At 41.7% G+C, this 13,462-nt stretch overlaps 1 protein-coding gene across 9 annotated transcripts in view; it reads right to left on the bottom strand.

Moving 5' to 3' along the window:
• The window catches only part of ODF2 (outer dense fiber of sperm tails 2), a 52,541-nt gene that overhangs the window by 30,255 nt on the left and 8,824 nt on the right, over positions 1–13,462 (bottom strand). For 8 of the 9 annotated variants that reach the window (XM_006834829.1, XM_006834828.1, XM_006834827.1 and 5 more), the window contains 4 exons: positions 8,418–8,588; positions 5,390–5,550; positions 4,285–4,414; positions 3,557–3,688 (listed from right to left, as the gene is read on the bottom strand). In XM_006834829.1, coding sequence (XP_006834892.1) covers positions 3,557–3,688; positions 4,285–4,414; positions 5,390–5,550; positions 8,418–8,588 — 594 coding nt within the window. The remainder of the gene's footprint in view (positions 1–3,556; positions 3,689–4,284; positions 4,415–5,389; positions 5,551–8,417; positions 8,589–13,462) is intronic. The other variant, XM_006834834.1, reaches the window with a different exon arrangement.

Raw genomic sequence — 13,462 nt, 5'->3', positions numbered from 1 at the left:
GAGGAGCAGAAACAAGATCCTACTGTGTGTGTGAGGGGAAGCGGGGGGGGGGGGGGGGAGGTATGTGCTAAGTTACAGATGGAAGAGATTAGAGCTAGAACCAAATAGGAACATCTTTTCTAGGTGTCAATCCAAATTAGCTAACCCTCCATCTCCAATTCAGTAGCCCTCATGGTGCTGCAAGGAGCCCTGGTGGTGCTGTAGGACACGCACTGGACTGCTAACCAGAAGGTCAGCAGTTCAAACCCACCAGCCTCTCTGTGGTAGAAATGAAGTTTTCTGCTCCTGTAAAGACTTACAACCCCAGAAACCCTGTACAGGGTCACTATGAGTCAGAATTGACTCAGTGGCAATGTATGGGTGGTGGTGAGTGTGGGTAAGTGTGGGGCTGCTAATTTCAAGGTCAGCAGGTCAAACCCATCAGCCACCCTTGGAGAGAAAAATGACGCTGTCTTCTCCCATTAAAGATTTGCAGTCTCAAAAACCCTACATAGGTTTGCTGAGTCAGAATCGACTTGATAGCAGTTGACTTTGGTTTTCATCTCTTTCTAAAGGTCCCTACACAAGCAGCAGCAGCATCTACCAAGCTCCAACAAAGGAGTTCTGGTAGCGTAGTGGTTACAAATCGGGCTATGAACCGCAAGGTCAGCAGTTCGAAACTACCAGCTGCTCCGGGGGAGAAAGATGAGGCTTTCTGCTCCCGTAAAGATTTACAGCCTCAGAAACCCTGTACAGGGTCGCTATGGGTCGGAACCGACTTGATGGCACTTAACAACAATAATAATGTGCCAGACAGCATACCAGTTCCTTATCTACAAATACATCATGGCTCATTCTCACATCAACCAATGTACAAAATATAATTTCCATTTTATAAGCAGAAAAACTGAAACCCGGAGAACCTGTCCTAGATTGTTGAACCAGAAAGAAAAGAAGTATTTCAAAGAATAATTTGCCCATAAATAGTCCTGGTGTGGTGCTGAGGGATAATGCACTGAACCATAAAGTCATTTGAATCACAAGATCAGCAGTTCAAACTCACCAGAAGCTCCTCAGAAACCCTACACAGGGTCACTATGAGTCGGAACCGACGTGACAGCACTTAACAACTTAACAACAGTGAAACTGATAGAAATATTCTAGGAACTCTCAAATAAGTATATCAGGACAGTGTACTTGAATGTTTAAAGTACTGTATTTTAAATACTGAATGTAAATAGATGAGAAAACAAAAACGTAGATCAACAGATCAAAATACGGTATAGACCGAAGACCAGAAGAACATCACACAGAAAGAAACCAAAAGGTCATTCATTAATAAGACAAGAAAAAAGGAAAAGTTCAAAATGGATGTCAGAAGAGACTCTGAAACTTGCTCTCTGGCGTACAGATGCTAAAACAAATGGAAGAAATGAGGAGGTAAAAGAGTTGAATAGAAAATTTCAAAGGTCAGCTCAAAAAGACAAAGTTAAATAGTATAATGAAATGTACAAAGACCTGGAGGTAGAAAACCAAAAGGAAAGAACACGCTCAGTATTTCTCAAGCTTAAAGAAGTGAATTAAAAATACCAGCCTCAACTTGAAATACTGGAGGAGTCTATAGGCAAAATATTGAATGATGCAGGAAGCATCAAAATAAGATAGAAGGAATAACAGAGTCACTGTACCAAAAGGAAATGGTTGATGTTCAACCATTTCAAGAGGTAGCATATGATCAAGAGCCAATGGTAATGAAGGAAGAAGTCCAAGGTGCACTGAAGGCATTGGCAAAAAACGAGGCTCTGGGAACTAATGAAATATGAACTGAAATCTTTCAATAAACTGATGCAGCACTGGAGGCATTCATTTACCTATGCCAAGAAATTTGGAAGACAGCTACCTGGCCAACTAATTAGAAAAAATCCTTATTTGTGTCCATTCCAAAGGTGACCCAACAGAATGCAGAAATCATCAAACAATATCATTAATATCACATGCAAGTAAAATTTTGCTACATATAATTAAAAAATGGCTGCAACAGTACACTGACAGATGTACAGTCATTGCTTGCATCAGATGAATTTTGAGGAAAAACAGAGAATACCAGAAAGATGTTTACCTGTGCTTTATTAACTATGCAAAAACTATGGAAAGACTTTCGATTGTGTGGATCATGACAAGCTATGGACAACACTGCAGAGAATGAGTATTCCAGAACACTTAATTGTGCTCAGAGGAACTTGTACATAGACTAAGAGGCAGTCATTTGGACAGAACAAGGGGACAATGAATGGTTTAAAATCAGGAAAGGTGTGTAGCAGGATTGTATTCTTTCACCATACTTATTCAATCTGCATGCTAAGCAATTAATTCAAGAAGCTGGATTATATGAAGAAGAATGTGGCATCAGGACAGGAGAAAGACTTCAATGCAGATGATACAACCTTGCTTGCTGAAAGCAAACAGGACTTCAAATACTTACAAAAAAAAGTTGAAAACCCTCACCACTGGACCAATAACAACATCAAGATAAATGGAGAAAGGACTTCTGTGAAAGACTTCATTTTGCTCAGCTTAACCATCAACCCTAGAAACAGCAGTCAAGAAATCAAACAACATTTTGCACTGGGTAAATCTGCTATGCAAGACCTCTTTAAAACGTTCAAGAGCAAAGATGTCAGTTGGAGGACTAAGGTGCACCTGACCTAAGCCATAGTATTTTCAATAACCCATACGCATGTGAAATAAGGAAGACTACAAAAGAATTGATACATCTGAGTTACGATGTTGGAGAAAAATATTAAAAGTACCATGGACTGCCAAAAAACCCCCAACAAATCTGTGTTGGAAGAAGTACAGCGAGAACACTCCTTGGAAGCCAGGATGGCCAGACTTCATCTCTCAAACTTCAGACATATTATTAGGAGGGACCAGTCCCCAGAGAAGGATATCAGACTTGGTATAGTGAAGAGTTGGAGAAAAAGTGGAAGACCCCCAACAAGATGGACTGGTGCAGCAATGGGTTCAAGTGTATCAACGATTGTGAGGTTGGCCAAGGACCGAACAGTGTTTCGTTCTGTTATGCATACGCTCACTATGAGCCGATTCTGACTCAATGGCACCTAAGAACAAGAAGCAACCTTTTCATTGGAACCCAACAGAAAACTATTCTAAGTCTTTTCAGAATAAATGATTCCACACAATTTGAGTCTGCCATCCTTTCATCATTCTTCCATTTAAACAAAGGGACCTGAACTTGATTCCCATACACTTCCAGTTTGGATAGCTCATACTATCGAATATGAGCTGACCCCTTCTCCTGACTCCTCACATGCCTCCTGGCCCAGCTTCAACAACAATTAAAGCAGTTTCTGGCTACTGGGCGCCTTGCCCTTTCTGTGAATGATTTCATTAAATGAATCTCTCTACAGTCTCTCAGACCATGTACCAGCATCATTTCCTTTTTACAAAACTATCTCCATTTTACAGATGAGGAAATGGAGGTTCCAAAAGGAACTCGAGGGGTAGAGTTGAGTGCAATCCTCTGTGCTCCAGATGGGAAAAATGCCCAGCTCACCTCTTTGTTATGCTGTTCCTTTAGCAGGTCTCGGAGGGTGCGGTTGGTCTCCTCAAATGTGCTCAGCTTCTGCAGGAGAAGTTCCTTCTGCCTCGTCAAGGTGTTGATGTCCGTGCAGGTCATTTGTTTCTCCTAGAAGGCAACCTGGCAACCTCACAACATGCAAGGGGAGAAGGGAAGAGGCAGCAGATGCAGGTGCTATGGAAGACTTCAGAAGTGCTGGGTGCCAAAATGCCTAGGTAAGAAATGCTAAGGCTGCGTATAGAGTCAGGGTAGTTAAGAGCAGGCTTCCTGGAGGAAGGAGAAGGTAGACCTAGAAGAATCAACAGGATCTGGGTCCGCTGCAAGAAGTGGGGAAGAGGGCTGGAAAGCTCAGTCTGGGCAGGTATAGTCAGGGCAGGCTTCCTGGAGGAGGCAAGGGAGGAAGAAGACACCTGGTGGCTGCTACTTGCGGAAATCAACCACATGCCTTGACTCAGTATGATCCAAGGTGACCCATGATGAGGTCTCCTCAGAGGTCCTGGCCACCAGAGGTCATCTTCAAGGGTTAGGGGTCTAGGGAGTATGAGTAGGAGGGTGGGGGCTGAGGAGACAAGTGTGCCCTGCCCTAGCCCAGTTATGTCATAAAGTCAGCTTGATGACTGCACAGAGACCTCAGCTCAGCCTGGCGCTGTCCCCTCTGCTCAGGTCCCAATGCCCGGGCTGGGGTTGTCCTGCCAGTCACCTACCGTTTTCAACTTCCCGATGGTGTCCTTCAATGCCATGACTTGTTTAGCGGCAGCAGCTCCATCCATTTCAGCCTCCACCAGCTTGGACATGAGGCACTCCTTCTCCTGCTGGAGGTGTTTCTTCTGAAGCCTGGGGCCAGAGAGAACAGGGCTCTGTGAGCCCTCCCAGGGCCCTGCCCACCCAGAGCTACATGGCTCACCTCACAATGCCCCTGCAAGGCTCATTTCCTGGTCAGGGAACAGTGGGGGAGGGGACAGAATAGCCCTTCTAGCCAGAGTACCTTCTGTAAGGACGAGGGGCAGAAGCCATGCTCCCACCTCAGCATGAGACCAGGACCTCCATGCCACCTCTGGTCCTGCTTATCTCTTAGCCTTTATGCTAGGGCTCATACTGCACCCAACACTGCCACAGCCTCTTGACTGCTAACTTCAGATCTGTTTTTGAGCCCTCCCACCCATTCTCCATACTGCAGCCAAGTCTGATCATGCCGTTCCTCTGCTTCTACCACCTTCCCATAGCTCCCATGTCCATTCTTTAAAGTGGGCTCTAAGAGTTGGCCCCTGCCAATCTGTGCAGCACCCCTTGCTCTTGACCTACACCTCCCTTTTCCCTGTTCTAACCTACTTTCCATTCCTCAATCATAAACTCTGTGGTAGAGCCTTCACAGAAGATGCTCCTCTATCTAGTATGTTGTTGTTGAGTGTCATCATGTCAGTTCTGACTCAGAGACTCTGTATAGGGTTTCCGAGGAGCAGCTAGTGAGCTTGAACTGCTGACCTTGTGGTTCAAACTGACCTTGTGCTTATCCTACAGCACCACAATGCTTCTATGCTATTCTCACCATCTTGCAGGACACTCCACTTAATCTTAACTTTCCCAGAGTCTGCTCTTCTACCACACTCAATGGGGTCTCTTCCTTTTGCCTCACAGCATGAATCACAAGAGTAAAAGGGTAATTCCCTGTGTGACTGTGTGGAACAGCTATTCCCTGAGCTAGACTGTGCTCTAAGACATAGCAGCCTCCTTTGGAGCTAGGGTAGCCAGACCTGAGAAGTGTGGAATGAAGGGATCAACTCAGAAGGGCAGAGCGGGGCAGTGCCTTACATGGTGAAGTCCTTCTCCTCCTTGATGCGCTCAATGTTGTGCCTGAGGACCGTGTTCTCATGCTCAGTCTCTGCCAGTTCATGGGCCACCTCCTCTAGCTCCTCCTTCCGCTCTTCAAGGAACCTCTTGGCCATCTGGCGCTCACCCTTCTGCATCTTGACCTGCACAAGGGCATGCAGGCAGGGGCCACTGAGGGGAGGCTCTTCCTTTGCCCATGGCTATGCCCATCACTTTGAACCAAAATAAGGGCCCTTTAAATTTTGAAAGTAATGAAGCTATGCAGGCCCTGTGACAAGAATAATCTCAGCTAATCCTCCTAAAGCCTCTCTGGGTAGATACCATTTATTTTAAATTGTAGATGAGGAGACTAAGGAGAGAGGATGAGCTACTCATCCCAAGGGCACTTAACTGGTGGGAGGGAAGCATGATGCAAACCCTGTATGTTTTAACTGGTAGGAAAGATGTTATAAAAATCCCCTGTAGCTAACCCCTCTCTAAGACTGAAACCCAAAGGGAACACACGAACAGGCATGTAAGCTTGCTGGTGACCACACTGATCTACTGGTGAGTGGAAGAGCGGGAAAGGCGCAATGAAGAAATGGGCTACTTTAACCACAGTCCATTGAATCCCATTGACCTGGAGATGAGAGAGAGAAGAGGAAGGGCTGGTTGCTCCAAAGTGTGGTGAGAACTGGGGACACTTGAACCCATGGACAAGGACTTAGCCACAGAGGGCTAGAGCTGAGAGTGAAGCATCCAACTGACATGAAGTGAGGGGAGATGCACAAGAACACCCAAACTTGCAGACAGTACTCATTTGACCTAGCCTCGATAGCTTGATAATCAGAACTTGACTAGAGGAAGATTACAGAAAAAAACAAACACTTTTTTTTTTTTTGAAAAAGGAAACAAGGGTAAATTGCTACAATTTGATGAACCTGACCTATACTCATGGAGACAGTAACTCTAAATTCCAACAGAGAGGGAAGGAGTCTTCACATCAAGTATCAGTGCTATCCCCTCTGTACACAGGGTAGACAGGGATGGGCAACTTAGACATTGGCTACTAAAATGAGGGGACGATAAAGGCACAAAGTGACTGGCTTACAAGGTTTCAAGAGGGAGTTTAGTTTAAGGGTATGTGGGGGATGAATGTAAAACTAATGTTCTCCCATGTAAACTATTACATAATTCACAATAAAACATTTAAGAAAAAAAAAAGAGTATGTGGAGGAAGGAAGATTCCCCACTGAATAGTTTTCATCTTGTCCTGATGGATCTGGTGAAAAGAGATGGGGATAAGACTGATAAGATTCAATAGTGAATAACTGTCATGACTAATTGCAACTGTCACAATTGTAAAGATAGAAGTTTTGTAACAAAAACAGGAGAGTGGTTAATCTTACAGTCCAGAAACAGAGGACCGTAGGATCATCAAGAGAGAAGCGCACAAGCAGAATGTGGGACCTTATCCAGAGAAGCAGTGACACCACAGATGAAGGCCAAGATGGGGCATGGAGAGAGGGAGCAGCTGAGGACTCTAGATTCATGAGAAGGGAGGGACTAAGAGCTGGTAGCCAGGAGCAGACTTGCAGAATGTGCCCTTTGGAGATGTAAATTATTATATATGCCTGAGTATTTTTGTTTTTTTTAAAAAGCTAAAGTGAATAGGGAGAAATACTGTTAACTGATGGTACTTGGAGGTGAGTATAATCATTGTAATGAAACAAGGTGTATGATTTGTTGAATGTAAAACTGATGATCTGCCCTGTAAACTTTCACTTAATCCACAAAAAAATGTTTAAAAAAAAAAAAAAAGTCCCCTGCAGTTGTAGGCTAGGGAAGGCCAAGCAGTCAGGCCCAAGTTCTCTACAAGGATTTGTGGGTCTCAAATAAATGACTAAAGACACAGATCATGTTGGTGGTGGTGGCTGTGTGTCGTGGACTCATAACGACCCTGTATATAGGACTTCTGAGGCTGTAACTCTTTATGAGAGCAGAAAGCCTCATCTTTGTCCCATGGAGCAGCTGATAGATTTGAACTACTGACCTTGCAGTTTGCAGCCCAACTTGTATTCCCTTCTGCTACCAGGGCTACAGGGCATGTTAGCCGGACTCAAAGCCAGATCTGTCAATTTCCTAATTGGGGAACCTTGGACATCCAAGTTCTGTTTCTAATTCCATTGCCATACACCATCCAAATCAACAGTTAAGCAACTAAAGACAATTTTCATTTGTTTTTTGGGGACTGTTTTGGTTGTTGTTAACTTTTGTGTAAAATGGAAAAATGAAGACCTACATTTCCCAGTCACTTTATCTTTAAAATGGGGACAATCGCTTACTAGTCAGATAGAGACTGGTGGAACCTGAGACTTACTCACCCTTCAAGTCTAGAAATGAACTTATCCCTGTTGTTCAATTTTCAGCCAAACAACAGACAGGTTTAAAAAGGAAACAATAACACTAGGGAGGTCTCATCCCTTAGAATAATCAACCATTTGAGATCCAAATAGCAGCATTTACCCAAGGACAAAGTTCAGAAACCTTAAGAAGGAGGAGCAGAAACAGGAAACAGGGAAGAAGTGAGACAGTGATGTTATACTGTGGGGACTGCAATCAGTGACATGAAACAAAATGTGTATAAATTGTTGAATGAAAAATGATTGCTCTATAAACGTTCACCCATTTCACAATAAAAAGTTAAAAATAAAACATCACTCCCACCTTCATTTACTGTTATAAAAAAAATTCAAACAGGCCATCCATGTAGATTGTTTAGGTAAGTGCCAACCTCACGTGCTCAATAAAGACAGCCAGTATCTGCTATTTCCCCCAACTACCTCCCCAGGGCGAACCGACTCCACAATACTTAACAACAACTACCTCCCCAGGGCATCCTAAGTCCTGGACAACTCTAACACGGACAGGAGGCACCAGAGACTGCCTAATGGAAGGGTCCCACAAAGACCTAACTGGCACACCCACACATCCTCACATAGTAGCTGCCCCAGCCCCCCAACCCCCTCACCTCAGATTTGAGACAACCAACCGCATTCATTAAACTGTCAATTTTCTTATCATAACGGTTCATTTTACAGTGACCTGAGTCGTCATCTTCTGTAGAGAGGTCACTTAGCCGCATCACTGAGACCAATTTTTCAGAAGATGGTGGTGTGATCTCCAAGCAATGAGGTGGATTCTGGCACAGAGGAGAGACACATGAACTCATAAAAACCATAGTTATCAGTTCCACCATGCCGGTTGGCCACTAAAGACTCACTTCTTGATTAGGCATAAAGCTAAATGGCTAAATGTCCAACAACAGGGACACAGAAAGAATATACTACACCAACCTGATGGAACATCTACCCAGATTTCAGTGTTAGTCTTTTTGCTTGAAGAATTTCTTACAGAGAACTTTAAAGCTTCATTACAAGCTTAAAAAAGAAAAGATTATAAGTTGGCAAAAGTAGTATAGATCCCAAGCTGCCAAAAGGTGGGGCAATAGAAGTCTTCTATTGGGTGGAAGTGGAATATGCAGGTTTTTTTTTTTAATGAGTAAGAATGATCAATGTTAGATTAATAATGAGACAAATCTGCAATCAAAGGTAGGGAAATTTGAATATGGACCAGGTATTATGTGACACTAAGAAATAAAATTTTAGGACTGAATATTGTTACTTTGGTTATGTAGAAAAATATTATTAGGAATGCATACAGAATTATTTAGGGATCAAATGGTGTTATGGTCTGGAAAATACTTAAGCCTAAAAGAAATAGTATTTTTTTGTTAATGCATGTATCTCTCAGTAAAATTTAGATAAAGCTGCATAATACTTTGCTTTTAAGATTCTATTAAGATAAACTGACTATAAACTGGAAAGCAGGATTTTTATGGATTTTTTTATATACTGAACTTGACTCTTAGTAAATTTACTCTGCTGCATTCATTGTCATTTCTTATGATTTGCACAGCTCTTTGCCCTCTTAAACTATGGTAGCTGACCTTCAGTGCTAACTTTCCAGAAGATGACGGCCATCAGGAATAAAGAGACGTCAGTAAAAGTTTAACTGTTCAAGTAAAACTCAAAGGGTATGATTGAAGAAAAAAAAAAATGCCTGTGTCCTTTGTCACACAACAATTCTATTTCAAGGGGGTTATTAAGAATAACTAAGAATGTGAATAGATGTTTAAAGTGAAGGAAAGGATTTAACTAAACGTATAACAAGCTTGCAGTCACTGTTTGCTGTCAAGTGTCGTCGAGTCGATTCCTACCCACAGCGACCCTGTATAGGGTTTCCAAGGAGCAGCTGGTGACTTGAGCTGACCTTGTGGTTCAAAGTGACTTTATGGTCCAGTGCATTAACCCACAGCACAAGACCAGGACTCCATAACAAGATAATATTGGTTAAATACATAATGATACAAGTAGACACACACAATGGAATACAGCCTTTAAAAAAAAAAATCAAAGGTATAATCAAATACGTGAAACAAGAATGAATGATATATATCAGTACACAAAATATGATCCCAATGACAAATTAAGAAAACTCAGGAAGGCATCCCACCTAGCTTACACGGGTCTTTTACATGGGTGGCACAATTCAAGGTATTTTTTACTTTCTTCTTTGTTCTGATTTGAGTTTTCTAATTTCTCAATAAGGGCTATACATAGCTTTTATAAGAAAACAAGAAGATATTTTTAACTGCTAAAAGATTAACAATCTATAGCTACCACAATTACAATAAAACCCCCTGCCAGAGTCAATCCCAATTCACAGTGACCCTATAGGAGAAAGAAGTATTGCTCCCCTGGGTTTTCAAGACTATAAATCTTTATGGATGCAAACTGCCACATCTTTTTTTTTTTTTTTTTTTCCACATCTTTCTTGTAGGTTTGAACTGGCAACCATGTGGTGTTTATCCTACAGCACCACACCAGGATTCCTCTCCATGGTTACTATTATAGTAAAAGAAAAAAACAACCTAGGAAAATATGATAGTAAATATAAGAAAATATTGCTAGCTTCACAACAGTGGGTACCCTTGGCATTGGAGGAATAAGTGGTACCAGGAACAAGACCAGAAGGGAATTTCTGGGGAAGCTAATGATATTGCTTCTGTCTGGGTGGTGACTGAGTAATGTGAACCGATGTATGCACTTTTCAATAAAAAGTTTTAAAAACTTAATAGTGGTTAGTGCTTGCTCTGCACCACATATACTAAAAATGATACAGAGAAGACTAGCATGGCCCCTGCACAAGATGTCACACAAATTCAGGCAGCGTTCCATATTTTAAAAAAACTAAATAGTAGCCTTATTTGAATAATAGTATTACAGGTGATGGTCTATTTTTCTGTATTTTCAACTTTCCAAAATAAAAGAAGATTGTTGTTGTTAAGTGCTATCATGTTGTTGTTGTTGTTGTGTGCTGTCAAGTAGGTTCCTACTCATACTGACCCTGTATAGGATTTTCAAGGAACAGCTGATGAGTTTGAAACACAGATTTTGCAGTTCAAACTGACCTTGAGGTCGAGTGCTTATCCTATGGCGCACCGGGACTCTTTAAGTGCTGTATAGTCAGTTCCAACTCATAGTGACCCTATATAGGGTTTCCAAGGAGCAGCTGGTGGGTTTGAAACACCAACTTTGCTGTTAGCAGTCCAGTGCTTATCCTTGAGCACCATACCAGGACCCCAAAAGTAGATTGGTTACCTATAATAATTGCTTTTGTTGTTTGTTAAGTGCCTTCGAGTTGGTTCCAACTCCTAACGACCCTGTTTAGAGTGTTGGAGGGGCAGGAGGCCATAGGGAGAAGGAAAAATACAGAACTCATTTTTCCCAAAGACAATCTGATCTACCAGAGGGATATAAAAACCACACATACACACAGTGGCTTCCAGGCATTCATTTCACCTCCTGGGGTCTTCTTCTCTTTGTCTACACAATGAAAAGGATCAGGCTAGTGCCTCAAAGGAACTGAAAAATGGATAAGTCACTGGGAGGTGGAAAGGGTCTGGCCCAAGACAGAAGCATGAAAGACAGCTATGGGACGAGTTGCTGAGAGACTGGACAAGTCACCTCTCTGGGGCCTCCACTTCTAAGATTCTGTGGCTACAGGACCAGAAGATGGCATTGAGCCTTCAGGAGAGGATCACAGCAACCTATGTCAGTAGGAAGCCATTTTCCATAGCAGCATATCTTTATACTTTGAAACTAACAAGTCTTTTCACTTTTTAAAAAAGCATCATTATAAAATGCATGATTAGCTCTCCAAAATCAAAGATAAGGAGACACTTTTGAAAGCAGCCAGGGAAAACGGAAGTGTCATATACAAAGGCAAGCAAGTCAGATTAAGCTCAGATCTCTCAGCAGAAACCATCTCAGCAGAAAGCAAACAAGAAGGCAATGGGGAAACATATATCAAACCCTGAAAGACAAAAATTGCCAACCAAGAATCCTTTATCCAGCAAAGCTATCAATCAAATATGACGGTGTAATCAAAACATTCCAGGATAAACAGAAGCAAAGGAATTTTGCCAAAGCCAACTCTGCTATGAAAAACATCCTAAAGGGAGTTCTATGGCCTGAGAACCAACAAGAACAGACAATAACCAGAGATTGACATACGTGGCAGCACCTCCCTGAATTAAGTCAACAGAAGGAAGAGTTGAGAACAGAACAAAACTATAAGAACAAACTCAGAGAATCTGGGAGGTCAGTCTATGATCAAAACAAGTACAATGTAAAAGAAGGTAAACAGTAGGAACAGAGATCCAGATAGTGAAGAAGGTCATGTTAATTACAGGATAAAACAGACTGCACTAAATGGAGAGAAAAGTTAATAGACTAGAAGGTAACCTCAAAGAAAATTAACACTTCACAACATACCAAGAGAAAGAAAATCTAAGAACAACATGGAAACATAAAATGCATGATTATAAAGATAGTCACACAGTCCATAAAAAATAAAACATTAAAGCTTCCCTCATATCCCACACCCCAGAGGTAATCACAGCTTATTAATTTAGTATATCCTTCCAGAAAATGCTATACATATAATAACACTAAATATATGCTTATGGCTCAGTGCTTCCTTATCATATGTATCTATCAACCTTACACTTTGTAATGGCTGCAAGGTATTCCACTCTATGTATGTATTCTAATTTAACCAATACCATTATGATAGACATTTAGGTTGCTGCCAATTTTTCTCTACTGTCAGCAATACTGCAGCAAACATCTTTCTATACAGACCCTTGCATTTGCACTCCTCTATGATATTTTTGGAGTCTCGCCGTGAGTTAACGCACTGGACTACAAAGTTGGTTTGAACCACAAGGCCGACGGCTCAAGCTCACAAGCCACTCTTTGGAACCCCTATACAGGGTTACTATGGGTCAGAACCAACTCAACGCACTTAACAATATCAATAACATGACTTTTTTAGGATGAATTCTTAGATATAAAACTACAGAAGCAATGTTTGGCTAAATGCTCCAATCACCCATTGAAATGTTTCAACCAGGTTCACAGACCAACCAAAGTGGTCACAAAGGCTCACTGATCCTCCATATCTTTGACAACACAAGGTACTCAGAATCTTTCAAACTTTGTTCCATTCAATAAAAATGCTCATTTTTGTTTCAAAAATGTTTTAAATGTACATTTCACCATTAATGAGCAAGACATAGTAAAGTGTAAGACAGCATTATAATTCTTTCTTGCATTTTATGTACATACATATATGTGTACATGTGTGTATATATGTGCCGTGGAGGTGGTTCCAACTCATAGAGATCCCATATAGGGTTTCCCAGGCTGTAAATCTTTATGGAAGCAGAGAGCCTCGTCTTTCTCCAGTGGACTCACTGGTAGTTTTAAACTGCTAACTGTATCCAATACACTACCAGCCTGACTTGTATCCAATACACTACCAGAGCTCCTTTTAAAATACATGTATGTGTGGATATTCATCAGCTACATGCTCAAATTTATGATATAAGTAATTCTCAAAGTGAGCACTGAGTGGCTACTAATTTGCTACCCCTGCTAGAGAGTAAGA

Source organism: Chrysochloris asiatica, unplaced genomic scaffold (genome assembly GCF_000296735.1).
Source record: "Chrysochloris asiatica unplaced genomic scaffold, ChrAsi1.0 scaffold00014, whole genome shotgun sequence".
NCBI classification, from domain to species: Eukaryota; Metazoa; Chordata; class Mammalia; order Afrosoricida; family Chrysochloridae; genus Chrysochloris; species Chrysochloris asiatica.
Note: the sequence above shows the minus strand (reverse complement) of the source record. Positions and strands in the feature narration are given on the sequence as shown.